The following is a 21,222-nucleotide window of genomic DNA, read 5'->3' on the forward strand; positions in this document are numbered from 1 at the left end:
ACAGAAAATGAATCAATATATGAAACAACAATCCTTTTTGTTCAATATAGTTTTCTATATTAAAAAAGTTACCAAAATCCTATATGTTAAGTGAAGGAAAGTCAAATAAAAAAAAGGTTATAGCAGATCTGCTGGAAGATAGATAGTAAATTATTTCTGTTTGTATTTTAAATAGATACATAAAAAACGATACACCAAACAAAGCTGCAGCATTAACAGATTATTAAAACTAATCAGTAAGGATTTATGAAAAATCTGTGGGGCAGTGGGAAGATGGGTTGCTGTTCCCATGCTATGGTTAAGCAATTTTCACAACTGTGTTCACGACTTCTGCACAGTTGAGAGACACGATTAGTGTCTCCTCAATCACGTAATTACAGCCATTATTTAAGTTGCCTAAAAGGACAACTGTTCAGGTCTTGTACATATAGGAAATATTAGCTGTTGCTAAACCAACTGAGCAAATATGCCTAGTGGAATTTTATTATGGCTCACAAATGGTATAAAGAAGCAGCTCCTGATATTGCGCTCTAAAATTCACTCAAGTCCATCTGACCATTGAACAAGTTGTGTTTTTACTGCAATGTTAGTGAAAAACTGTGAATGCCGATGTGTACAAGATGTTTCCATGAAAAAAAAAATTAAATAGGGAGCATCTTTTTTTTCTGTAAGCTTTTGGTTTGGAGCTCTCTGGTGACAGGGTCTTACACATGCCTGTTGTCACCCTGCAGGCAGTGGTGTTCCCTGTCATGGCTGCTACGCAGGTCTGGGGAAGTAGGAGTCCTCCTGTGCTGCAAATCCAAATTCGTGGCTGGATTCCTTCAGTTGCTTCATAATAAAACAAAGGTGTAATTAGGACTAATTTAACTACTGGAGGTAGTCTCATCTGCCCTTCCCCCTCAAAAATTGCCTGTGATGTAAAAGTGCGATCGGTGTGAGATGAGAGAGGGGAGCGTTGTGTGTGCTGTCTGCTGATGAAGATCCTTGGAAACCAGGTTTGTCCTTTTTCTGTTATTCACAGTCAAAAAGTCAAAATCTCCATTTTAATGAAGACATTTCAAAGAACAGGCGGCTTGAGAAAGATACTGTATTTCTTTACATGCTCCTTCCTTTTAAACATGGAGGAACCCTTAGGCTATAAATTAAAGAGTGTAGTTCATCTCAGGCTGCCCAGTAGCAATGAAGAGTTAAAGTTTTTTTTTTTTTTAAATTTTAAATGGCCTGGTGGTGGTTTCTTTTTTTTTTTTTTTTTTTTTTTAGTCTGTGGTTATCTTATGTCCCCCTCATGTCCTGTTTTTATCAATATTTTCCTTTCACCTAAGAACTATAGCAAGTGGGGAGAAAAGTAACTTGAAAGAATGTAATTATGCTAGAGATGCATTTTTATGTGGGAACCTTTATAATGCCTTCATGTAAATGACATTCACTATGGAAACCGTAAGAGCACTTATGAGCAGCAAGGTTCATCTTGTGCACCATGGGAAACATGGCTTTGCTTATCCCTCTTCCTGGAAAGGGCAGCTCCCACCACCCTCCCTGGCCAGGGTGGCAGTGAATGGCGCCAGGACCCTGGGAAGCTTTGCAGGACCACCTCGGGTAATGGCACGTCTGGAGTCCCTGCAGTTTTATGAATGTGTAGGAAATGGAGCCACCTTAGAGGATAATTGTATTTTGCATTTTTAATTTTTGCTTGGTAGGTTGTTCTTTTTTTTTTTTTTTTTTAAATTAATCTCTGTGTTCTCAGGTGTGCTTGCTGATATCCATTTCACTGGGTGCTTACTTCTGGGGGGGAAACCTACAACAGAATAGCTTTAAGATCAAAAAAAATCCCAGAGTTGTGTTGACAAACCTTTCTAAGTGGTGCAGCACAGTAGGTGGCACAAAGTACTCTAGTGTGGACTTGGAGCAGCAGAGTACCCTCACGCCACAGCCTGAGTCACTGGTGATGCTCGTAACTTTGCTGGCTGTATTCCAGAGTTGTGCTTCCTAGAGTACAGGTTTTTTAAGCTGGAACAAGAGGAGATGTAGATTTATTTATTTCAAAGGCTTCATATTTCTTAGCTTTGTTGATGGTTCTTGTAGAATTTAAAATTGTTCTGTGATGTTTGTTACTATCTCCACCACATTCTTAAAAATTAATCGTCTTGTTGAATAGTGTTTCCCAATCAGCATGAATTATTGATGTTTTGGTCCTTAGTAGAAGGGCAGTGGTACTTTTCCTCCCATACCACAGCCTGTTCAACCCCAATCTAATGAGTTATATCCCAGTACCTGTAAGACAATAACAACATGAAAGTATTTCAATTATGGCTTACTGAATGGGGCTTAAAATGAAAAGTGGGAAATAGACTTTTGTGTAAGTCCAGGCTTTAAAAAAATGCTGCTTTTTGAATATTGATGCAATCAGTATCAGCTGTTTGGTAGTTAGAGCTGTTAGTGGTCATTGCAAGATAAATAACTTCCTAGAGAGGAATGCAACATTTAGCAGTATATTTTAAATATATTTTTATTCTTACCTGGCTTAAGCTATTCTTAGAGACTGTGTTTTCTGTAAATATTTTTGAAATTGAACAAAGGATCAAAAAACGTTGAACAATAGTAAATGAATGTTTGTTCGTGTGTGTGTGTGTGCTGGAGTACATATAAGTTCTGGGTATTTATCAATAAGGTACTCATTCAGAAATACAAAGTGTCCAGTTTATCATGTGATAAAATTGCAAGGCAGATCAGGAGAAGAGATGCTTGTCCAGAGTCACAGATGAAGGTCGCTGCCAGCCAGGAAGAGCCTGGTTTCTTTCGTTCTGCTCTCAGCCAGCTGGACTGCACGTGTAGATGTTCTAGTTAGTGAGTAACAACACTGTGGAAAAGCTAAAAACTGATACCTACTTAACTCCTAAAATAATACTGTAACAGTGAATTTGGTTTTTGTTTTGGTGACCACAAGTCATTGGGGTGAAATGTCTGGTTGGTGAAATCTTACGCTGTGCTTACTGCCAGCTCCTCTTGTATCGTACACCAAATTAATCTTGGGTTAGATACTTTTATTTTTAGAAGATCTATAAAGCTGCTATTTTTAGGTCAAAAACATCAAATCGCCTTTTGACTGAAGAGGTATTAAAATAAAACTGAGTAACTTCTAGAGAGTATGTTGATAACCAGGCGGTGTCAGGTGAAGTGTTCTGTCATGCCTCCGTCTGTCGCTTCTCACGTATCTGAGAAGATGGGCCGTTGGGTTGGGTTTTTTTTCCTTTCCATTTTTGGCTTTGTTATTCATCCTCCTGTCTTTCTTTTTCTCTTCTTCCAGAAATAAAATCTTAGTTCAGCCCAATAGTGACCCATTAATAAACTCTACATTTATTACTGTCACAATCTCTGCTGGACATGATTTTTAAACAAAAAAATTGCTCAGAATGTGCAATAGATGTGTTGAAATTGTGGTCAGCTTTTGAGAATTATTATTCCGGCACTGTGAAATCATCAGTCATTTATAGAATATGATTGCTTGCAGAACAGCAAATGTTTCTAAATAATTGTACGTGGGTACACACGCAAACGTGCATCTCATTGCACGTGTGTGCTGGCCCCTCTTGTAACGTTCAGTGCCAACATTCTCTTTCTCTCTCTCCATGTTTGTTACTGCTTTGACTCATTCTTCAAGCAGATTAGAGGCTTCTCATGTGGATCAGTGGGCTTTTCACATGGATTAAAAAGTGAATAGTTGCAGTAGGTGTAGCTTGCCTTTGTGTCCTGGATAGAAGTCCGTCTTATACATTGGGCTACGAGAGTGTGGCAACTGGTCCTAAATGCTGGCATTCCACTTGAAGGAAATCAGATGACACTCAGATATTTCATACTAGCGAGTCCTTCCCTTTTCTGCACTGTTCTGTATGTTTTCTGTTCCCTGCTGACTTGCATTCCTTAATTGTCCATTTTCCTCCACGCCTTCAAATGCCTCTCTGTTTTGCACAGGCTCCCGGACACGTCCACCCGTGGCAGGGCATGGCGAGCCTGCCCGCCCTGCTGCATCTGTCCTTAGGCCTCCCCTTTTCCATCTGCTTGCTTTCCTTCTACGCCCTGCCCAAGGGCTTTCCCACTTCCACTGCATTTGAAAGTAGCTGGGGGGATGCCATCTTCCAGCTCTGCCTGCTCCCGCTGCCTTTTTGTTTTTTCCCCTTTTTTTCTTCCATTTTTTCTCCTCTCTCTCTTTTTTTTTTTTTTTTTTTTTTCTGGCTCCACGGTGTGACTCTCACTGATTTCTGGTGAGTAACTGTCAGTATGGGGGAGTCTACCTGATGAGGATGATTTTGTTGTGCATCTGATTTGTAATCTATTGCAGAAGTGCCTGCGATGCAGCAGGCTTGATAGTGTTACTTAGTGTTGGAAATTTAAGATATTAAAGGACGTAGAGCACCAGTTAAATCAAGGTGTCTTATTAAGCATGTGTATCACTTGCATGGGTTTGTGAGTGTGAAGGTTTTGCACAATAAGACATCTTTGGGCAAGCTGTGAAATACAGTCATCTAGATTAAAGTTGGAGTCTTTCAGATTGCTGAATGAGAAGCTGGTAAAACGGCATGCATTTTTGAAACAGCGACAACTCCTAAATTTACCTACTGTCTGTTGAGCTGTCAACCACTCTGTCACTGCGGGCTTAAAAGTATATTCATGAAAACAAGAGTTTGCTGGATTTCAAAGAAAATGGTATTTTTGTTAAAAATAGCAATCAGACCAAAAGGTTCGACTATCATCAAAGTGTCTGTTAAAATATGCTCAAGACCCCGTTCTGTTCGTCGCTATCACAGGAGAACATGACTTGTAAATTGCCTTTCATAAAAGTGAGTTTGATTTAAGGTATTAATAAAATCTAAATTTGTGCATTCTTGCTGTGGGGACTGAAGATTTTAATTTAGTGAAATGCCAGAACAATTTTTTTGTGCTCAGTTTGATGAGTGCTATGTGAGAATTCCATCTTACTAAATTAGGGCAGACATATATATTACGCTGTTTACAAACTGTTATGATTATAACCTGTTAAATTTCATATTTAATATTCAGTAATCTTTGAGCAAAAACGTCACCCCATTTTTGTCTCAGCACTGTTGGATTCTTGTGTTAAAATAGATTAAATTGCAAATGTTAATCTGAGTAACTGTGGAAAGTTGTGACCTGGATTTGAAATAGCCATGAGACTACTACAGCAGCAGTAAATCTTCAAGAACATGTAAGGCTAGCACATGGCGGGGGATATGTCTGATGTGAGAATTAGAGTGCAAGCGGAGGAATAGCCTGAAAACAAAGTCATGTGCCAATATCATGTTTTTCTATTCTAAAAGAAAAAAAGTAAGCATTTTCTCACTTTAATATAAAGCTGCATTTTTACATGCAGCACATAGTAGCTTAAAAAAAAATTTATTTGAAAATGATAAGCTAAAACTGAAGCTGTATTTAAGAAAGACTGTTTGTGGCACTGAGGCATCTGGGTTCTTAATCCCCATGTGCTTCCTCCGGCGACAGTGATTCTGATCTTTGAAATATGTATGGGAATTGCAGGTGCAGACTTCAGCCTGAAGAAACCATCAGTCTGAGGAAAAAGTAGATGCTAAATGTACTTACCTTTTGTTTCAAGCTTTTTCCTTCTATCCCTAAATGACTGTTTTTTCTTGGCTAAGCCTGGCTTCAGCCTTAGTTCCGGGCACTTTAAAGCCTGATAGCATCAAAAGGTCCTGAGTGTTAGTTGTCAAGCACTGGCATTGCTGGAATCTTTTATTATCTTATTGCTTTGATTTTCTTCGTCTCTCTTATAACATGTCAAATGAGAATGCAGGCAATGTCAGGAGAACATGATAATAGTAATTTTTAAAGCAATGTTTTGACTTTAAAAATAATGTTGAAACAATCATGTTTAAGCAATTCATAATGGAAAAATTAATTGCTAATTAAAAAAAAGATAGAGTAGATTAAATATTTTCTACGTAGTTATTTGATCCAGTTTGCTGTTCTACCATCTCTCTGGATAATTTTGATACAAATTTCTTTTTGCATAAAAGAAAGAAATGAACTTGCAGATACTGACCCGCTCATGTCCATACAACAACATTATCTTGGAGAGCTATACAAAAGTGTTGTAACTGTTATAATGTCTGTTATTGCAAAGTTAAGTATTGATTTTTTTTTTCAGTTTCTAAAAAATACTGAAATTGTAGGGTTTATGAAGTAAGAGCTTGAAATGCTTTACCTCTCCGTGTTGTTAAAAATATACTGAAAGCTGCTTTACAGTGAAATGGTAACACCGGCTCTGACTTAGTTCTTTTTACTCGCTCCATGCAGGGGTGATTGGCAGGCTCTGGCACGGGGCTGTCCACGGCTGAACTGCGGGGCTTGAGTTGCCTTGGCAGGGCTGCGCCGAGAAGTTTGTGCCGTGTTTGCCAACTGTGTTCTTGGCTCAAGCTGATGTTACATGTCTCTCGACTCCAAAGCACGCTCATTTGCCAGATTCTACCTAAAAATGTATGCTGGAATTCCTAATTAAATAAAACCCTTGATATTTATTTTATGCCTTGGAAAGGCACGCGTTCTTTCACAGTGCATTCCGCTTTGGTAGAAATACAAGTAAAAAATAAAAAAGCCCAAGACATATTAAAAAGCCGTAACTGATATTAGGAGATAAATTGTCTCTTGGAAAGAGATTAGTAGCTTTGCTTTCTTTTAAGTGTTGAAACTGCGGGACTTTACTAGGTTCTCACCTGAAATTCTTTGCATGCATACATTTTTTGTTTATTTTTCAAGTATTTTGAAAATTGTTCCACTACAAATGATAATTGCAGTCACTATATAATTTCGTTGCTTTTTGCCGCTATATAGCAATATAGCTACCTTATTGTTGCCGTAAGCTAAAGTTGCCAGTTGAACGATAAAGGTATAATTTATGCCAAACCAGTCTAGAAGCTTTTTCAGAAGACTGATAGCAACTGCTTTTATACATATTGCTATGTAAAATGCTTATTAATGTTAGCAGATGTTGCACTTTAATCCCCCAGAATGATTGTTTGGTAGCAGCAGGAGATTTATTAAGCTTGAGTTGTGTGAAATTGTGTGTGCATAAGCTGCTATTTAGATTGTAAAAATGCCATTGAAAACTGTTAAAAAGTTCTAACTGTAATTGGCAGAGAGGTATTAGCTGTTCTAAAAGAAGTATATGTGTACCGTTGGCCCTTGTGCTGTAACCTCTTTATCATTTATCTTCTTGTATTAATGTCACTGAATTATTAATTCATGAGCAGGGTTGGATAGGGTGAAGGCACTATTTAAATGTGTGGCACATGTATCCTTATCGCTGGAGACATGAAAAGAGTCATTTTGTGTTATCTATAAAATGGAAAGGACATTTAAAATTTCATTTACGGTAATCCACTTCACTTCCCAGTAAAACACCTAGATTATTGCTACTATAATATAATGTTCTTATTAAAATTTTGTAATCTTTCCACTCTATTCACTTATAAATATTGTTGATAGACAAACGTAGACTATTTTTTTCTTTTTAGTTGCACATAGAGTTCATGAACTGCAGCAGAACATGTGAAAAGCAGGTTTTTTTATTGAAAAAAAACCCTCTTTAATTTCTAGTAAAAAAATACCAAATATAGGTCATTAAATATTTGTAATTGTGAAAGGGTAAATAAATTATCATTGAAAATCATAATGTAACCTAATTAAAGAAAAATACGGTATTTTGCAAAGTAGCAGTGTCATTGTCACATTGAGCAATCAAGATCTATATTATTTAAAAGAAATTCTAAATGTGTGACACGGAGTTCTTGGTCTGCTTCATGAAACCACAGAACATCAGAGGTCATGTTGCTGCTAAAAATGAATTAAAAATGTATGTTAAAATTCATCTATGCTGCATGGATGATTTTAAAAAAATTAGAAGGTATGGGAAGTGCAGTGTCTTCCGTCACTCCAATGAAGAGTTCATTCTTTTGAATACTTCAAAAATATACATTCTTTTTTAAAATTATCTGAGTGAAAGTGATTTAGGGATACTTTGTCCTCAAGCGCTCGCTGTGGCTGGCATGGCAGTGCTGGAGATAACCCATATTCCATTTTGTTTAATAGAAGGTATCACTTCACACTTCCCTTTTCACAGTGCATGGGAAAGGCCTTCACTGTTTCCAAAATTTTTTTTTTTTTTTTTTTTTTCCTCCCTTTTCTTCCCCCAAGGAAGAGAAAATACTGTGTGAGATGCTACAGTGGTACGTGCAAGTAGAAGGAGCCTTTCTGTTGAATTATTATTTAGAGCTCTTTTTGCTCATAACTTCTCCAAGTGTAATCATTATGGTTTTCTGACTTAGCCTTTCTACAAAAGGAATGAAAAATGAACTGAAATAGTTTTCTATTTTTCTATTATAGTTTGAATAAATAATAAAGCCCAGAGCTCATGCAATTAAGGGAGTGGTACGGCTCCAATGATTGGCTGGTAATCATTCAGCTGCCTTGTGCAGTTGAGAATAGTCACCTGAATCTTCATTGCTTATTAAATTGTACAAGAAAAGACTCTTAACTCCAGTTGCACCTTCAGATGCCTAGACAACTTGAACATCTTTGCAGAGCTCATACATACAAGTAACAGAAGTGAATTCTTTGTTTCATGGCAGAATCAGGCCCTTTCTGAATAGATACTGAAGATTTATTTGCTGTATTTATTGCATATGTTTTGCACATTCTTGACAATGTGTGAGCAATAGTTAGGTAATTGGGTCATATATTTATGTGTTGGTGTAAGGAAGAGTTAGTGCTGTCTGTGCAATACTATTATATATGGCTTCTCAACCCTGAGTTCTTGTTTTCATCATGAACATGCGTTTAAGAAAAGTGAATCACAAGGGAAGGAAAACCAGAGAGTTCGTTGACTTTTTATTTCATGGTTTTTGAATTTTCAGCCTTTTAAAGTGCTACTGGTATATAGAATTGGTGAACCTGAAAGTTATGGCTTCTGTCAATGTGTGCTGCGTTTTTGGTACTTAACATATACACCAAAGTTCTCCAAAGGGTTATGTTAATTCAGTGAAGTTTCTAGCTATAGGTCATACTTGCCTGGAGAATCTCTTGTGTGCTTAAAAAGTAGTTAAAGACCATTCTTAGTTGATTATTCTTTCAAAGGTGACGTATTTGAGGTCTTCATCATTTCTTGTCAAAATTACAAATTTTGATGTGGCTCATGGCTGAGTATGGGATGGTAGCACACAGCACGTCTCAGGTTTTTCTGCAAGAGGTGGTCCACCAGCTTTTAAATCTAAATGGTTTGTGAATGGTTTGGAAAATACAGCTTTATGGAATTACTCTTAGATGTTTGTTTGGTGGTGGTGGTTTTTAGTGGAACTAAAATGTGGTCTTCTGAAACTTCTATCAGGCTGCTGGTAAGAAAATACTCTGATCACTGTAATATTAATTGTGCTTCAGAGAAAAGAAACAAAACTAGTAATAACTTGAGAAGGAGTTATTTGAAAGAAGAAGAAAAATGATCAAGTACAGCATGTTTTAAAACATAATTAAAAGCAGGCATTATAAAAATAGTCCTTCATGAAATACATTGTTGTAATGCTATGGTAAATTCTAATACTTCTGTTGGAAGAAGGGGGATTTAAAAATACCTTTCTCCTGTGGTCTCCATATTTAGTCACAGGTTTTTCACATTTCTTTGCATGCTCATCTGATATATTTTATCCTAGATTACCTCATTGCTCCCAAGAAATCCCTTCTGGTAATATTGATAACCTAATATATGACAGATTTTGGTCATTATTATTTCATTTAGTGGTCATATGTATAGACCAAGTGGGAATCTGAATATTGATTCACTGAATGGCTAGTAACAATGATTTATGAGTCAAGGATTCAGTGCAGTGAGCCAAACACAGCAGAGATTACATCTTACGTGCCATCATTGATTTCGTTTCATATTTCACTGCACAATGATTAGGCCACAGTCTCACAGATGTTAACATTAAAACTGTATTCCTCTCCAAGCAAAAGATATGCCAGAAATTACACCCAGCGCATGGTCTGTGTGTGCTTCCTGATTTTTAAAAAATGATAAATATTTTTCTGTTACTTTTTTAAAAGTTGGTATTTCTCTGGTAACAACAAAAGGTTGTGATGGAATTTTTTTAAATAATCAAAAACGACTTTGCTGCCCACACAAGCTTGTTCTCGAATCTTGAACAGTATCATTTACATTCAATACAGACCGCATACACGGATCTTAAATACAACTGATAGAAAACGGGGTGCTTTAAAATGGATGCTATTATAATACCTTCATGAATCTGTTTGATAAGATTGGCACATACCTAGAAAAGCAGTTTTTGGTGCAGCAGTGCCCAGGGGATTGGTGCTACCACCAGACACCGAGGCTGCAGCCCAGCTGTCCCTGGCCACGGTCTGGTTGCCATTCCAGGGTATTGGGGCTCTACAGCCCCTGTTAACCCAGTTACAGCGTGGGTAAAAATGTGTTCTTGTCTGCTCTAGCCTGTAATTTGATTTTATTTTGGAGCTTAGTAGCTGGTGGGTGTTTTGCTGGTGGCTCTCTGCTGCTCTAACGAGGTTGTCTTTCTTCAGTGCGTCAGCTGTGAAGGGTTTATCTCCACTCATTTCCTCACCCCAGCCCACTGCTGGGCGGTCAGAGAGCAGCTCGGGTGCGGTGGAATCCCTGCAGTCAGCTAAAGAAACACCACCTCGCTGCGCAGGTATGGGCACGTCTGACCACAGTCCCAGGACTTAGTTCTGTTTGTTTTGTTTTTCAGTCTACTTCCACTTCAAACAAGTTCTCGGCTGTGAAAAACATAGGGATGGCAGGGAAAAAAAGAGATCAGCTAAGTGGCGTAACAGCTTTGAGAAATATAGGCCTGTGCAAAGCCTTGTCAAGGCTGTCAACAAACAGTTTACTGTCTTACAAGACTGCAGTGGCTTTGGTTGATGATAGTCTAGTGATTTTTTTATATTTTTTTTTTTTATTCGAGGGAAAGGAATGGTATCTTCTAATAAAAATAGATTATTTTGAGGATTTCTCTTCTGTGAGAAGTTTGAAAAGCCTTTGAATTTTCTTCAGCTGTTACGATGGCTTCGTCTGGTTTGTCATATGGTTCTCTGTGTTTTTTATCACTATTCATTATTTTCTTGTTTATTTTTGATGTTCATAAAATCTGTCTTACGTAGGTTTGAAAATGAGAGCTATTTGTTTTGCAGTTTAATGGAGAGAATGGCAAACAGCCTCAGACTGTGCCTCTGGTGTCCTGAGTGATCAGCATATCTAACATGCTCAGCGTGACACTAAGATATTACAGCTGATAACGGTTGTAATTGACTTACAGCATCCCTTTCCCTCCCCCTTTCTTTGGATGCTGGGGATTTCTCTTTGAGACCCTGGGAAGCTGTAGTGACACAGAGGGCAGATGCGTTAAGAAGGTTTTACCTGCGGTGTTGGACTGGAGGGTGTCTGATGGAGTGGCATGATGTCGATTCAGGTGAAATACAGGGAATTTGCAATGAGGATTGAGTGACACACCCCACACTCCCCACACCCTGCTGTGATTCTGAGCATTTAGCACAGGCAAAAAGAGAAATTCAGACTTGGCAAAAGGAGAGTGCCTGAAGCCAAAAAAAGCCATTCTTATTAGCGCTAGCAAAGGTTTACTTTGCTGGCTTATTGAATGAAAACTCCCTAGAGTGTCCAGGCTTTATCCTGTGTTAACAAGAAGGGGCAAAGCTGGCTTGTCGGGAATGGAGCACTGTGTAATGTGTCTGTAAAACACAAGAGTGAGGCCAAGCCGAACTGGAGTGCTGATGAGAAAGGAAAATCTTCGTCTTTTCCTCTCAAATCCTATTTATTTTCTCTGTGAATGATTGCGGTAGACCACTGAGCTGCTGTGGACTGATGGACTAAATTGTGATGTTGCACTGTTAAAATAATGTCAGCATCCAGTGTCTTGGATAGGTAGATTGGGTATTTTGAATTATCTGCTCCACTGATGAGCTGGGAACCCAAACTGGTGTGGGGTGGGTATTTCTGTGGTCATTCTAAATTTGGGGTGCATGTTCATGGAACACTATTTCAGGCATTTCTCAGGCATGGGTATGTCACCTCAGAGCACAGCGCAGCTGAATGCATTGAAGTAATTTTTTTTTGTTGCAAGATTGAATGACCTTGGTCAAGTCTTGTTCTTACTGTATTATTCCCTTCCCTGATACTGTATTTCTTCCATGCAACTTGGAAAGAGATGTTTTGGGTTAGAAATCCGGTGTTCAAGGTGACAATTAATAGGGACTGTTGAATACAGAATTGAAGATAAGACTCTCTGGTACATTTTAAGCATTGAATTTCTTTTAATGGAAAATAAGTCTTTGTTAACCAGTTTTAGAGAACAGAGTTAGCCTTTCCTTTCTTCTTGCAATATGCAACTTGTTTAATTGGAACAGATCAGGCATTGATTGTTTACCATAGATAGTAGAAGGATACTAACTAAACCAGCACAGGGTCTTTCTTCAGGTTCTTTTGTAAGATTTTGTAACTTTCAAGGTTTTCTGCAGTCTGGTACTGTAGCTCTAATGCAAAATTATTAATGTAAGTCAATTTTTGAATAACCATATTGAAGACTTTGGAATAACTCATTGAATGCACCTGAGGATATGTTCAATGTTGAAAACTGGAGCTGGGTCTCTGCAGATATGTATAAAACCATAAACAGTATTAGTCTTATTCTAGTATTTTACTAAAGTGGCTTAGACAGTTTTACTAATCACACTGCACTAATTAAATTCTTATATTATAGATTATAGGAAGTTTTAATTTTTATTTTTTTTTTAAATTGGGAAAGCCTCATGATAGGAAGACATGCGGACACATGATTTCTCAGGAGACTAAGTAGTCTATTATATTGTATGAATATATATCTCCTCATCCTTGGCTCCTCTTCCCCCTCCTTTCCTCTGCAGAGTGTCTCGGATATATTGCAGAATTACTTAGTTTCATAAACTGGGTTATGAAAGGCAATGGGGGTGCTGCATGTGTCCAAGGTGGGTCATACTGGTTTTATAAGAAGGATTGCCTGGGTTCTGGTATTTCCTTGGCGCATACGAGCAGCGCAGCTATGGCTGATGTTCCTTACCTCTCTGTGCCTCATCTCATGTAAAGCCAGTGTAATTTTATTTCTGTAATAGAGATGTTAAAGCTTGGCTGAGGTTGCAAGTGCTTCATGGTGTTTCCAAGATGATTTGGAAAATTAGGCACTATATTGTAAAACACATCGGCGTTAGTCTGAAAGACTTCTATCTAGCTAAAGAAAAACATCCTTGATTAGCTGGAAAGATCTCTACAATCCCTTCTGTCTTAATTGCCTGAAAAGCTGGATGGAACAGGAGGGAGAAGGCAGCTCTTAAGCATGCTCTGTTAGTGGTCCGGAAACTCTTAAAAGATCCCTTTTTGGCTTTTGAAAATAAAACCTTGGGAAGGTTAAACAGTGTAGAGTCGGGACGCGGCAGTCCTTTAGAGGTCTTTCTCTTCCAAGATGAAAGTGTTTCAAGGAGCATGCTTGGAGCAGCTTTCTCTTATCTCTGGGGTGCTCTTGAGTAATGTTGCGGGGAGAGGGAAGGCCAACAGTGGCACGTGTTCTGCAGCGGTCGTGTTCTGTCTGTAAGAAGTTTCAGAAGTACTGAGGAACAAGGAAGCAAGGCAGGGGCACTAAGATTCTTGGGACTTGGAGCACAGCTTATGAACACCGTATTGAGAGATGCCCGGTACCTTTGCAGGGTACAGGTTTGAACATTAACGTTTCTGTTACTGATCTGGTCATCTTTAACAGCTCATATACGAAGAAACTTAACAAGGTGAACCGCTCTGTTTTCAGTGGAGGTTTGGTGGGTTTTTTCGATGAGAGACTGCAGTATGGCCCAGAGGTAGGGGTTTAAGTTACAACTGAAATTTTCTGGGCAGCTTTTATTGCATTCTGAAATTCAAGCAACCTTTTGCTCTAGGGAGCTTCTCTCTGCCCCTCCCACAAGCCCAAGCAGTCAGTGATCCAGAGAAAAGGTTTATTAAGGTCTGAGGGGAAATAAGTTATTTGCGCAGGACCGTGGCTTGCCATGGTCTCTGTTTTCTGTTTACAAAGAAGTAACTTAATATGTCTTTTCCTGGTCCTACTTGTTTGGTTTGGGATTTGTTGTTGTTGTGAGATGCCACTGACAGTCTCCTTATCACTGATAGATGGATGGTCAGAAGGATGGGTTAGATGGATGGTCAGAAGGACGGATTGCCGGCAGTGTCTGTACCCGGAGTGCTCTCTGGCTCCAGCTCATGTCTGGGTACCTTTTTCAGGATTAGCTTTTGTTATGCTGATGAATAGTTTGTTCAGAATGGCACCATTCTTTTACTTGGAGCCACATAGAGTTTCTCAAATATATAGGTTGCATTAAAAATTGTTCACTGTGAAGCTGTTAATTTTTATTCGAAAGAAAAGAAAGAAACAAAACCAAACTCTATTGCATCAGTTTTCAAACACTGCTTAATTTTTTTTTTTTGCTTTGCTTTTTTAGAAAAACATATGTTACTGATAATCTAGTAGGGGCTGGTTAGTTTATTTTGAATTCTTTTTGCAGCAGCACACTGAGTTAAATTCTATGTCTGTAGGCAACAGCAATCCAGAGAGAACAATATATTGCACAAAGCACTTAAATTTGTCCTAAAAATATTTTGCATTTATTCTTAGTTGAATAGTTTCTGCTGGGTTTGGTATCACAAAAACATCATTATCCTTTCAGAAAGTGTGGTTTCTTATTAAAATAGTTAAAATAAGTCAGTTTACAGGGTCAGGAACTCTTACTGTATTTGAAAAGGAAAAGTCTCTGCCATAAATTTTGCAGATATTTCTTAGAGAGATGTTGGGTACTGCAAATGGTGCTTTTGTTGTTTCTGTTTTTAACACAACCCTCCTCCTGGTTTAAAAAAAAAAAAAAAAAGCCCACAAGGAAGCGATGCGTTTTAAAGATGATAATGCACAGGTATGTCACTATCTACTTGTAGGTGAAGGAACATGTCTCAAAATCTGAGTGTGCAGTGATATGTTACGGAAATAATGATAAAACTTGCATCTCAGGAAGTCAAAATCTTCTGGACAGACTGGGAGCAATCAGAAGGCTGACTTAATTTCTCTTTTAGCCATTATTGTTCCTCATCTATTCTCTTGGATTATTCTGATTGCTTACTGAAATTATGCTGATTAGTCTGTAGTGTCTGTGAAATAGTTTTATGATTTTTCCTTTGGGTGCTACAGGTAAAAAATTAATCCAAGCTCTTCCCAAGCTTTTAGCTGAACTGTCTCCAGGGGTTTTTTTGGATATATCATGGTGGCAATTTTTTCTTCTTTACTCAGCAGGAGCTCCTTTGCAATTGTAATTTCTGCTGAATGCAGTGCATCCTTTGTGGATTTTTAGATTATTTTTTTTTAGTTGCAAAACACTTCCAGCTCAGTGTGAAAGATCTAGAGATACAATATGACTGTCTCTTCATAACTGCTTCTGGGCTGTCCTGTAGCAGCTGGTGTAACCATCTAAATTGAGGGCACATCTCTTAGCTCTAGGTATGTGGGTCTGTGCCAGGGAGAGCCACGCTCTGGCTGTCCTGCACAGAAGCACTCCGGTTGCTATTGCATGCTCTTTGTTGAAATATGTGCAGATAAAAGCACCTGTGATTGAAGAGCACCTGTCTGTAGTTGGAAATTGGAAAAAGGGTTTGTTTTTATGTATAAATAAACATGAAATCAGTCGGCCTCAGATGTCAGGTCTCTTTCATTTCCCTGTGTGAGAAATCACAAGCGCGTTTGTGTTGGGTGAGAGGGAACCCCACATTGAATGGCATCACTCCTCTTAAAGAGGAGCCAAGCAAAGAAGCCTGCTTGGCTATTTAATAATCTCCTGTTCTGCCACAGTCACATTGCCTTCTTTGAGAGCCAGAGAAATTGTTCCATAATGTTTTCTGTTAATTCCCATCTTTCTCTCCTTGGGGGGAAAAAAGCGAGTGTCAGTCTTGTTGCTGTCTGTGTGCTTAGGGAACAAACTTATCATTGATTAATATTAACATTGACTAATATAAAAGGAGTTAGAGTTTCTACTTCTGAAAATGATCTGCAGTTTGTAGAATTTCTTTGGTGGTGTGTGCTCTTCATCCTTTCCAGTTCTCCTTGCCAAAAGGATAAATGTATTTTTAAAGCCCTCAACACACTCCAGTACACTTGTAAAACTCATAAATGGCCCTTAGATCCTGCTACTTAAATTTTTACATAGTTGTTGTTATATGTTTTTAAAGTAATGTTAATTTCAAATGTCCTGGGAATACATCCATGTAGTCCTGTCCATTGGTCTTGGAGAGGCCAAACCAATGTGGCACCAGACTCAGCTCTTTGGACCTATAATTGCCACAATGTTCAGAGTCATTCTTCTACAGTTTTTTCACGTATCTGTAATATATAGAACCAGCTTTCTAGCTAAAAATATTTTTTTTTATGTGAATGTTAATTTTTGTCTGTCTTCCCAAACTGTAGTAGTCAGGGCTGAAGCATGATCTTGCTTCGCACAGCGAGATATGGAAGAGGATGTACGTAGTTATTCAGTTGGCTGGTGAGGGAATGAAGTCATTAGCAAAAGGGGAGCACTCTGCTGTCAAATCTTACATCACAGCAACTACATTCTATCACCATAATTATATTTTTCAAATGCAAATGATATCTTTAAGAATTCTTCCTTTAGTTCATCATTTACAGAAGCAGTTCAGTTCATATTTCTCAGTTGGAGACAAATCTCATCAGAGGCTAAGGACAGGAGAGTCTCATCCATTATGTTTATTCCCTTTTTTCTGAAGGTGTTTATTAGGTAGAAACATGGCAAGCTGTAGAGTCATAGGAAGAAGCTTCCTCACCAAACAGAGTATTTTGTCGGTTAAGTTGCTATTAGGGCTTCTTATCCAAGGAGAGCACAAAGGGAACACTGGAGCTGTGGCAGGGAGGAGATTGGCAGAGCCTTGCTGTTGAGTTGTGTTAGTTCGCTGTTCTCAGCCACTCCATGGTTTGAATCACTAAGAAATACAGCAGTCTCTAGATTTAATTTTATTGTTGCTCTTTGAGGTAGAGAATTGCAGGTTGTGTCAGATTTGGGGAGTGGGAAAAGCTGCAAATCCAATTTCTTATATTCAGAGAAAACATTCTTTTTTTTTTTTTTTTTTGCCATGTGTCTTAGTGCAAGTACATCAATAACATTCATACTTTCAACTTTAACATGTATCATTATTTGGCATTCTGTTTAATGATCACTGATCTTGAGAGATTACATCCCACAAACTTGCCAAATTCCCAGCTACAGTACAGGTGTACTGTCAGTTTTTATTAAAAATTTCTGTCTTCATGTCAAGTAAAATTTGGTATTCCAAATTACTGGTGTTTGGCTATTGATGGATTTTTTTTTTTCTCCTTTTCTTCCAAATTTGCTTCTCCAGGTATGAAGATGAATAATGCAGACCACTGGTTTCGATGATGCTGGGCTTTTATAACTGGATTCATTAAGGAATACAAAGAAAATTCTTACAGGGATCAATAATGGTGTCTTCTGGCTGCAGAATGCAAAATTTTTGGTTTCTGCTCATTATCAGCTTCCTGCAGTGTACTGAAGGTAAGCTTTAGTTTATTTTTTACTTGAGTTTGCAGATGAGATGAATGGTCTGTACAATTAATTTCTGTTAGATGACTTGAAGTTCTAGGATGTCAAACTAAAAGCATCTGTAGCCTGTTCTAGGTTTAATTTATAAGATTCAAATTACTATCCTTTTTAATGAAAAAAGAAAATACATTTTTGGTTTTGATACAGTGTGCTATGTTGCAACTGAAACGTAGTGCTCAGACAACTGAAGTGACAGTATTAATATCCTTGATATTTTGGTGCTTTTCCTATTTATTCTTATTTTTTCTGATCTCACTGCGCAACTATTTAGAAGCAATGTATAGATATGTTAAATGTGATATAAAATAACTAAACTGTGCAAATGAAACGACTGTTTCACTTTTCTAATTTGGCTGGCTGAAAATAAAATGCCAAACACTTCATTAAGATTAGAACTATGTAAGTTAAATTTCAGGAAATAAATCTTAAAGTGCATACAGGAATAGCATCTACTTAAATATTTTTGCTTTTTTAAAAAAGAGGGATAAATACTTCACTGCTATAAAATGTGGTTTTTAAAATAGCTCTTAAATTAGAGATATGAGGAAGGAAAAAACTCTTTAAAAAAAATTGTATCATCTATTCTTTACCTGGTTTTCTTCATAAACTCTATTTTACTCAGTCTGTCTCCCCAGCTGTTATCGTGGCCCTTTCAGTAATAGCAAAACACAGATGATCAGGAAAACATGGTTTATGAGTTTCTGGGTATAAGAGTTTTGACTGACTAGATTACTAAACCAGTATTTTCATCAGCAATAAAGTAGTACCTCCATGCCTTCTTACATTATTCAGTAGTTGGTATATAATGTATAAAGCTTTTTTGGTGCATCTGTGGCGTGATCTCACCGTCTTGTAAAGCAGATACATAACTTACCCATCATAATTCTATGGATTTTAAGGTTAAATTTTCAGAGATACTTCAAGAAAGCTGCTCTGCCTCCACCATTCTTCTTTTCCAAATCTATACAAACGAAAAGAATCTTGTCCCCCAAAAAAGGCAAAATAAATATTGTATAAATAAATAAATAAATATTGTATGCCGTCTTCCATGTTCACTGCATAATTTTCTAAGCATTTATTCTAGACTAAAACTCAGATCTTGTGTTGTACTGACAGACAAGCTTTGCTAAGATAGGTTATCCATATGTATGTGTGAACATACACATATATCAGCGAGTACGTACTAGGAGTCTTCATGAAGATTTCTGAACATGGGGAAGCCTCATTTCACTTAAATAGCTTATATAGTCAGTTTCCCCTTCGCTCTCCTCTTTCTTAAATATTGCCAGGATGTATTAAAAAACTGGCATTTCCTACAACACTCTGCAGATCTTGGATGGTTTCATCATTGATGTGATGTCTCATTTGGTAGCTGCTGTACTGACTGCTCTCTTGGTGTCTGTTGAGTCTCTAGACTTGGGTAGAATCTCACTTTTATAGGAAAGTTAAGTGCCAACAGCTGGAAGGTAAACTGCTTTTCAGCTTCTTTCACAGGTAAGGAAGGTAAATGCATATTAGGACTGGCTGGTTAGGTAATAACTTGAGTTAATTATAAATGCACTTACATTGCAAAAGTGGTAGCAGTAGTTGAAACCAAGGGTGTAGGAAGTAGAGGCACCTATGTTTTTTCTGAAGTTTTAAAATACTAAGGATTTTATTTGTTATTGTAATTGTTTCAAATCCCTGTATCTAGTACATCTTACAAACATTCACCTGCTTGCGGTTTAATGCTATTTGGTGGTTGAAAACATTTGAAAACAGAAAGAAAAGCAGACAAACAACTTTCTCTGGTTTGGTTAAAACACTAGACAGAATGCTGCAAAGAGTGCTTATCTGCTGAATTTGGAAAGGAAAAAGTCAACTGAGAACTTCTGCAGATTGAATTTTTGCCATTTGCAGAAAGCTAATTTTCATTGTCATCTGTAATATTTCAAGTTCATTTTGTTCTGTCCCTGTTTTTCTTGCTTTTAGTAGCCAGTAGCAATCTTTTGATGCTTCAGTTGTGAATTTACTTTTTTAAAGTCTATACAAGAGCTGCTTTTTCAGCTAAAAGAAACAGGGAAGGAAATTGGGAGCAGATAACAGAATCATACCAAATTAATTGTAAATTCTTAAAATAAATGAAATATTGTGGCTCTGTATACTGGAAATGAATATTAATATAGAGTTGGCTTCCAGCCACAGAACCAAAATGAATACTGCATTATTACACTTTCTCACAAGATTACATTGCCTTCTGCTTCAGTAATAAGAGATGCCAAGTGTAACGTGCTTTAGTAGCACTTCATGCCTGGAAGTATGAACATGAACAAAGGTTAAAATAAGAGCATCTAACTTTTGCTAGAAATAAGAAAATCTTTCATTCTCTCTCTTGGAGCTTAGGGGTTTTTATAGAAATCTTATGTGTATGTGCAGGTTGTTGCGGTTCGGGGGGGGGGGAGATGAAACCTGGCTGAATTCCCTGCTGTTATAGTTTAATGTTTCTGTACAGTTAAACAGAGAGAGAGAGGAAAAAACGATCCTGGGTGTGGACAAGTGACTCATTTGTTCACATAATGAAACATTTTCCAATCAAGATGAAGACTTCATTGCTCTCACAGTGCCTTTAACTCACCAGGGAGTTAGCAAGTAGGCACGGTTATACGAAGGCTGCAATTTTATTTTAGTGTTGCCTGTACAAATAGGAATCATATCTTCAGCTAAGAAGGACTGGGGTTTGCTTTGTTTTTCCTGCTTAGCGCAGTCCAGGTGCGGTTGCTTTTGAAGCAGTCTGTTCCTTCAGGTAAAATGAACCTGGAATGGATGAGTGCTGGCAGCTGCAGGGAAAACCGCACCAAGTTATTATATGCTGCTGGTACATTGATCAACAACAGGTCAATATTGTTGTGTAGAGGCTTGAAAAACATTGTTATTACCATCAACAGCAAAGCATTGCAGCTCTAAGTAAGGAAGAGATGAGAGGCAGGAAAAGCTGAAGTCGTGAGCTTGAATATTAACATCATTTCGGAAGGTATTTTTCTGTCCCTTTTTCTAGCATATTCTACTATAGGTATGTCTTTAAAAGTACCGTTTTATTACAAAAGGTGGACTGAAAGAACTGCCTTGGAAAGCAGTTTGAATTGAAGTTGTGGAGGTATCTGTGTGAAGCCTGGCCTGGTGCTGTGGTTGATTGCTTGGGGTAGATGGGAGCTTCCACTGCGGCTGCCCTGGCGTCCAGCCCCGTCCCAAGCTGTCCCACCTCTCTGGCCTTGCAGAAGGAGTGGGCTCGTGCTCCTGTTGGGCCCATGCAGTTGAGTCCCTCTTCTTTACTTACCTGTTTCCTACGAACTGCGGGAAAGGAATTACTTTTGACACCACCTCTCTCTTTTTTTTTTTTTTTTTTTTTTCCCCCCTAAATTTGGGAAAATCATCATGTAGCAATTCTTAATTTCGGGTAGAAGGAAAAAAAAAAAAAAAAAAGCC

General features: G+C 37.9%; 1 protein-coding gene across 17 annotated transcripts in view; it reads left to right on the forward strand.

The window, feature by feature from the left end:
* Positions 1-21,222, forward strand: part of ADGRL2 (adhesion G protein-coupled receptor L2) — a 182,980-nt gene that overhangs the window by 33,808 nt on the left and 127,950 nt on the right. For all 17 annotated transcript variants that reach the window (XM_014939231.1, XM_014939232.1, XM_014939220.1 and 14 more), the window contains exon 2: positions 17,540-17,712. In XM_014939231.1, coding sequence (XP_014794717.1) covers positions 17,640-17,712 — 73 coding nt within the window. In that variant the 5' untranslated portion in view covers positions 17,540-17,639. The remainder of the gene's footprint in view (positions 1-17,539; positions 17,713-21,222) is intronic.

Source organism: Calidris pugnax, unplaced genomic scaffold (assembly GCF_001431845.1).
Source record: "Calidris pugnax isolate Ruff unplaced genomic scaffold, ASM143184v1 scaffold18, whole genome shotgun sequence".
NCBI classification, from domain to species: Eukaryota; Metazoa; Chordata; class Aves; order Charadriiformes; family Scolopacidae; genus Calidris; species Calidris pugnax.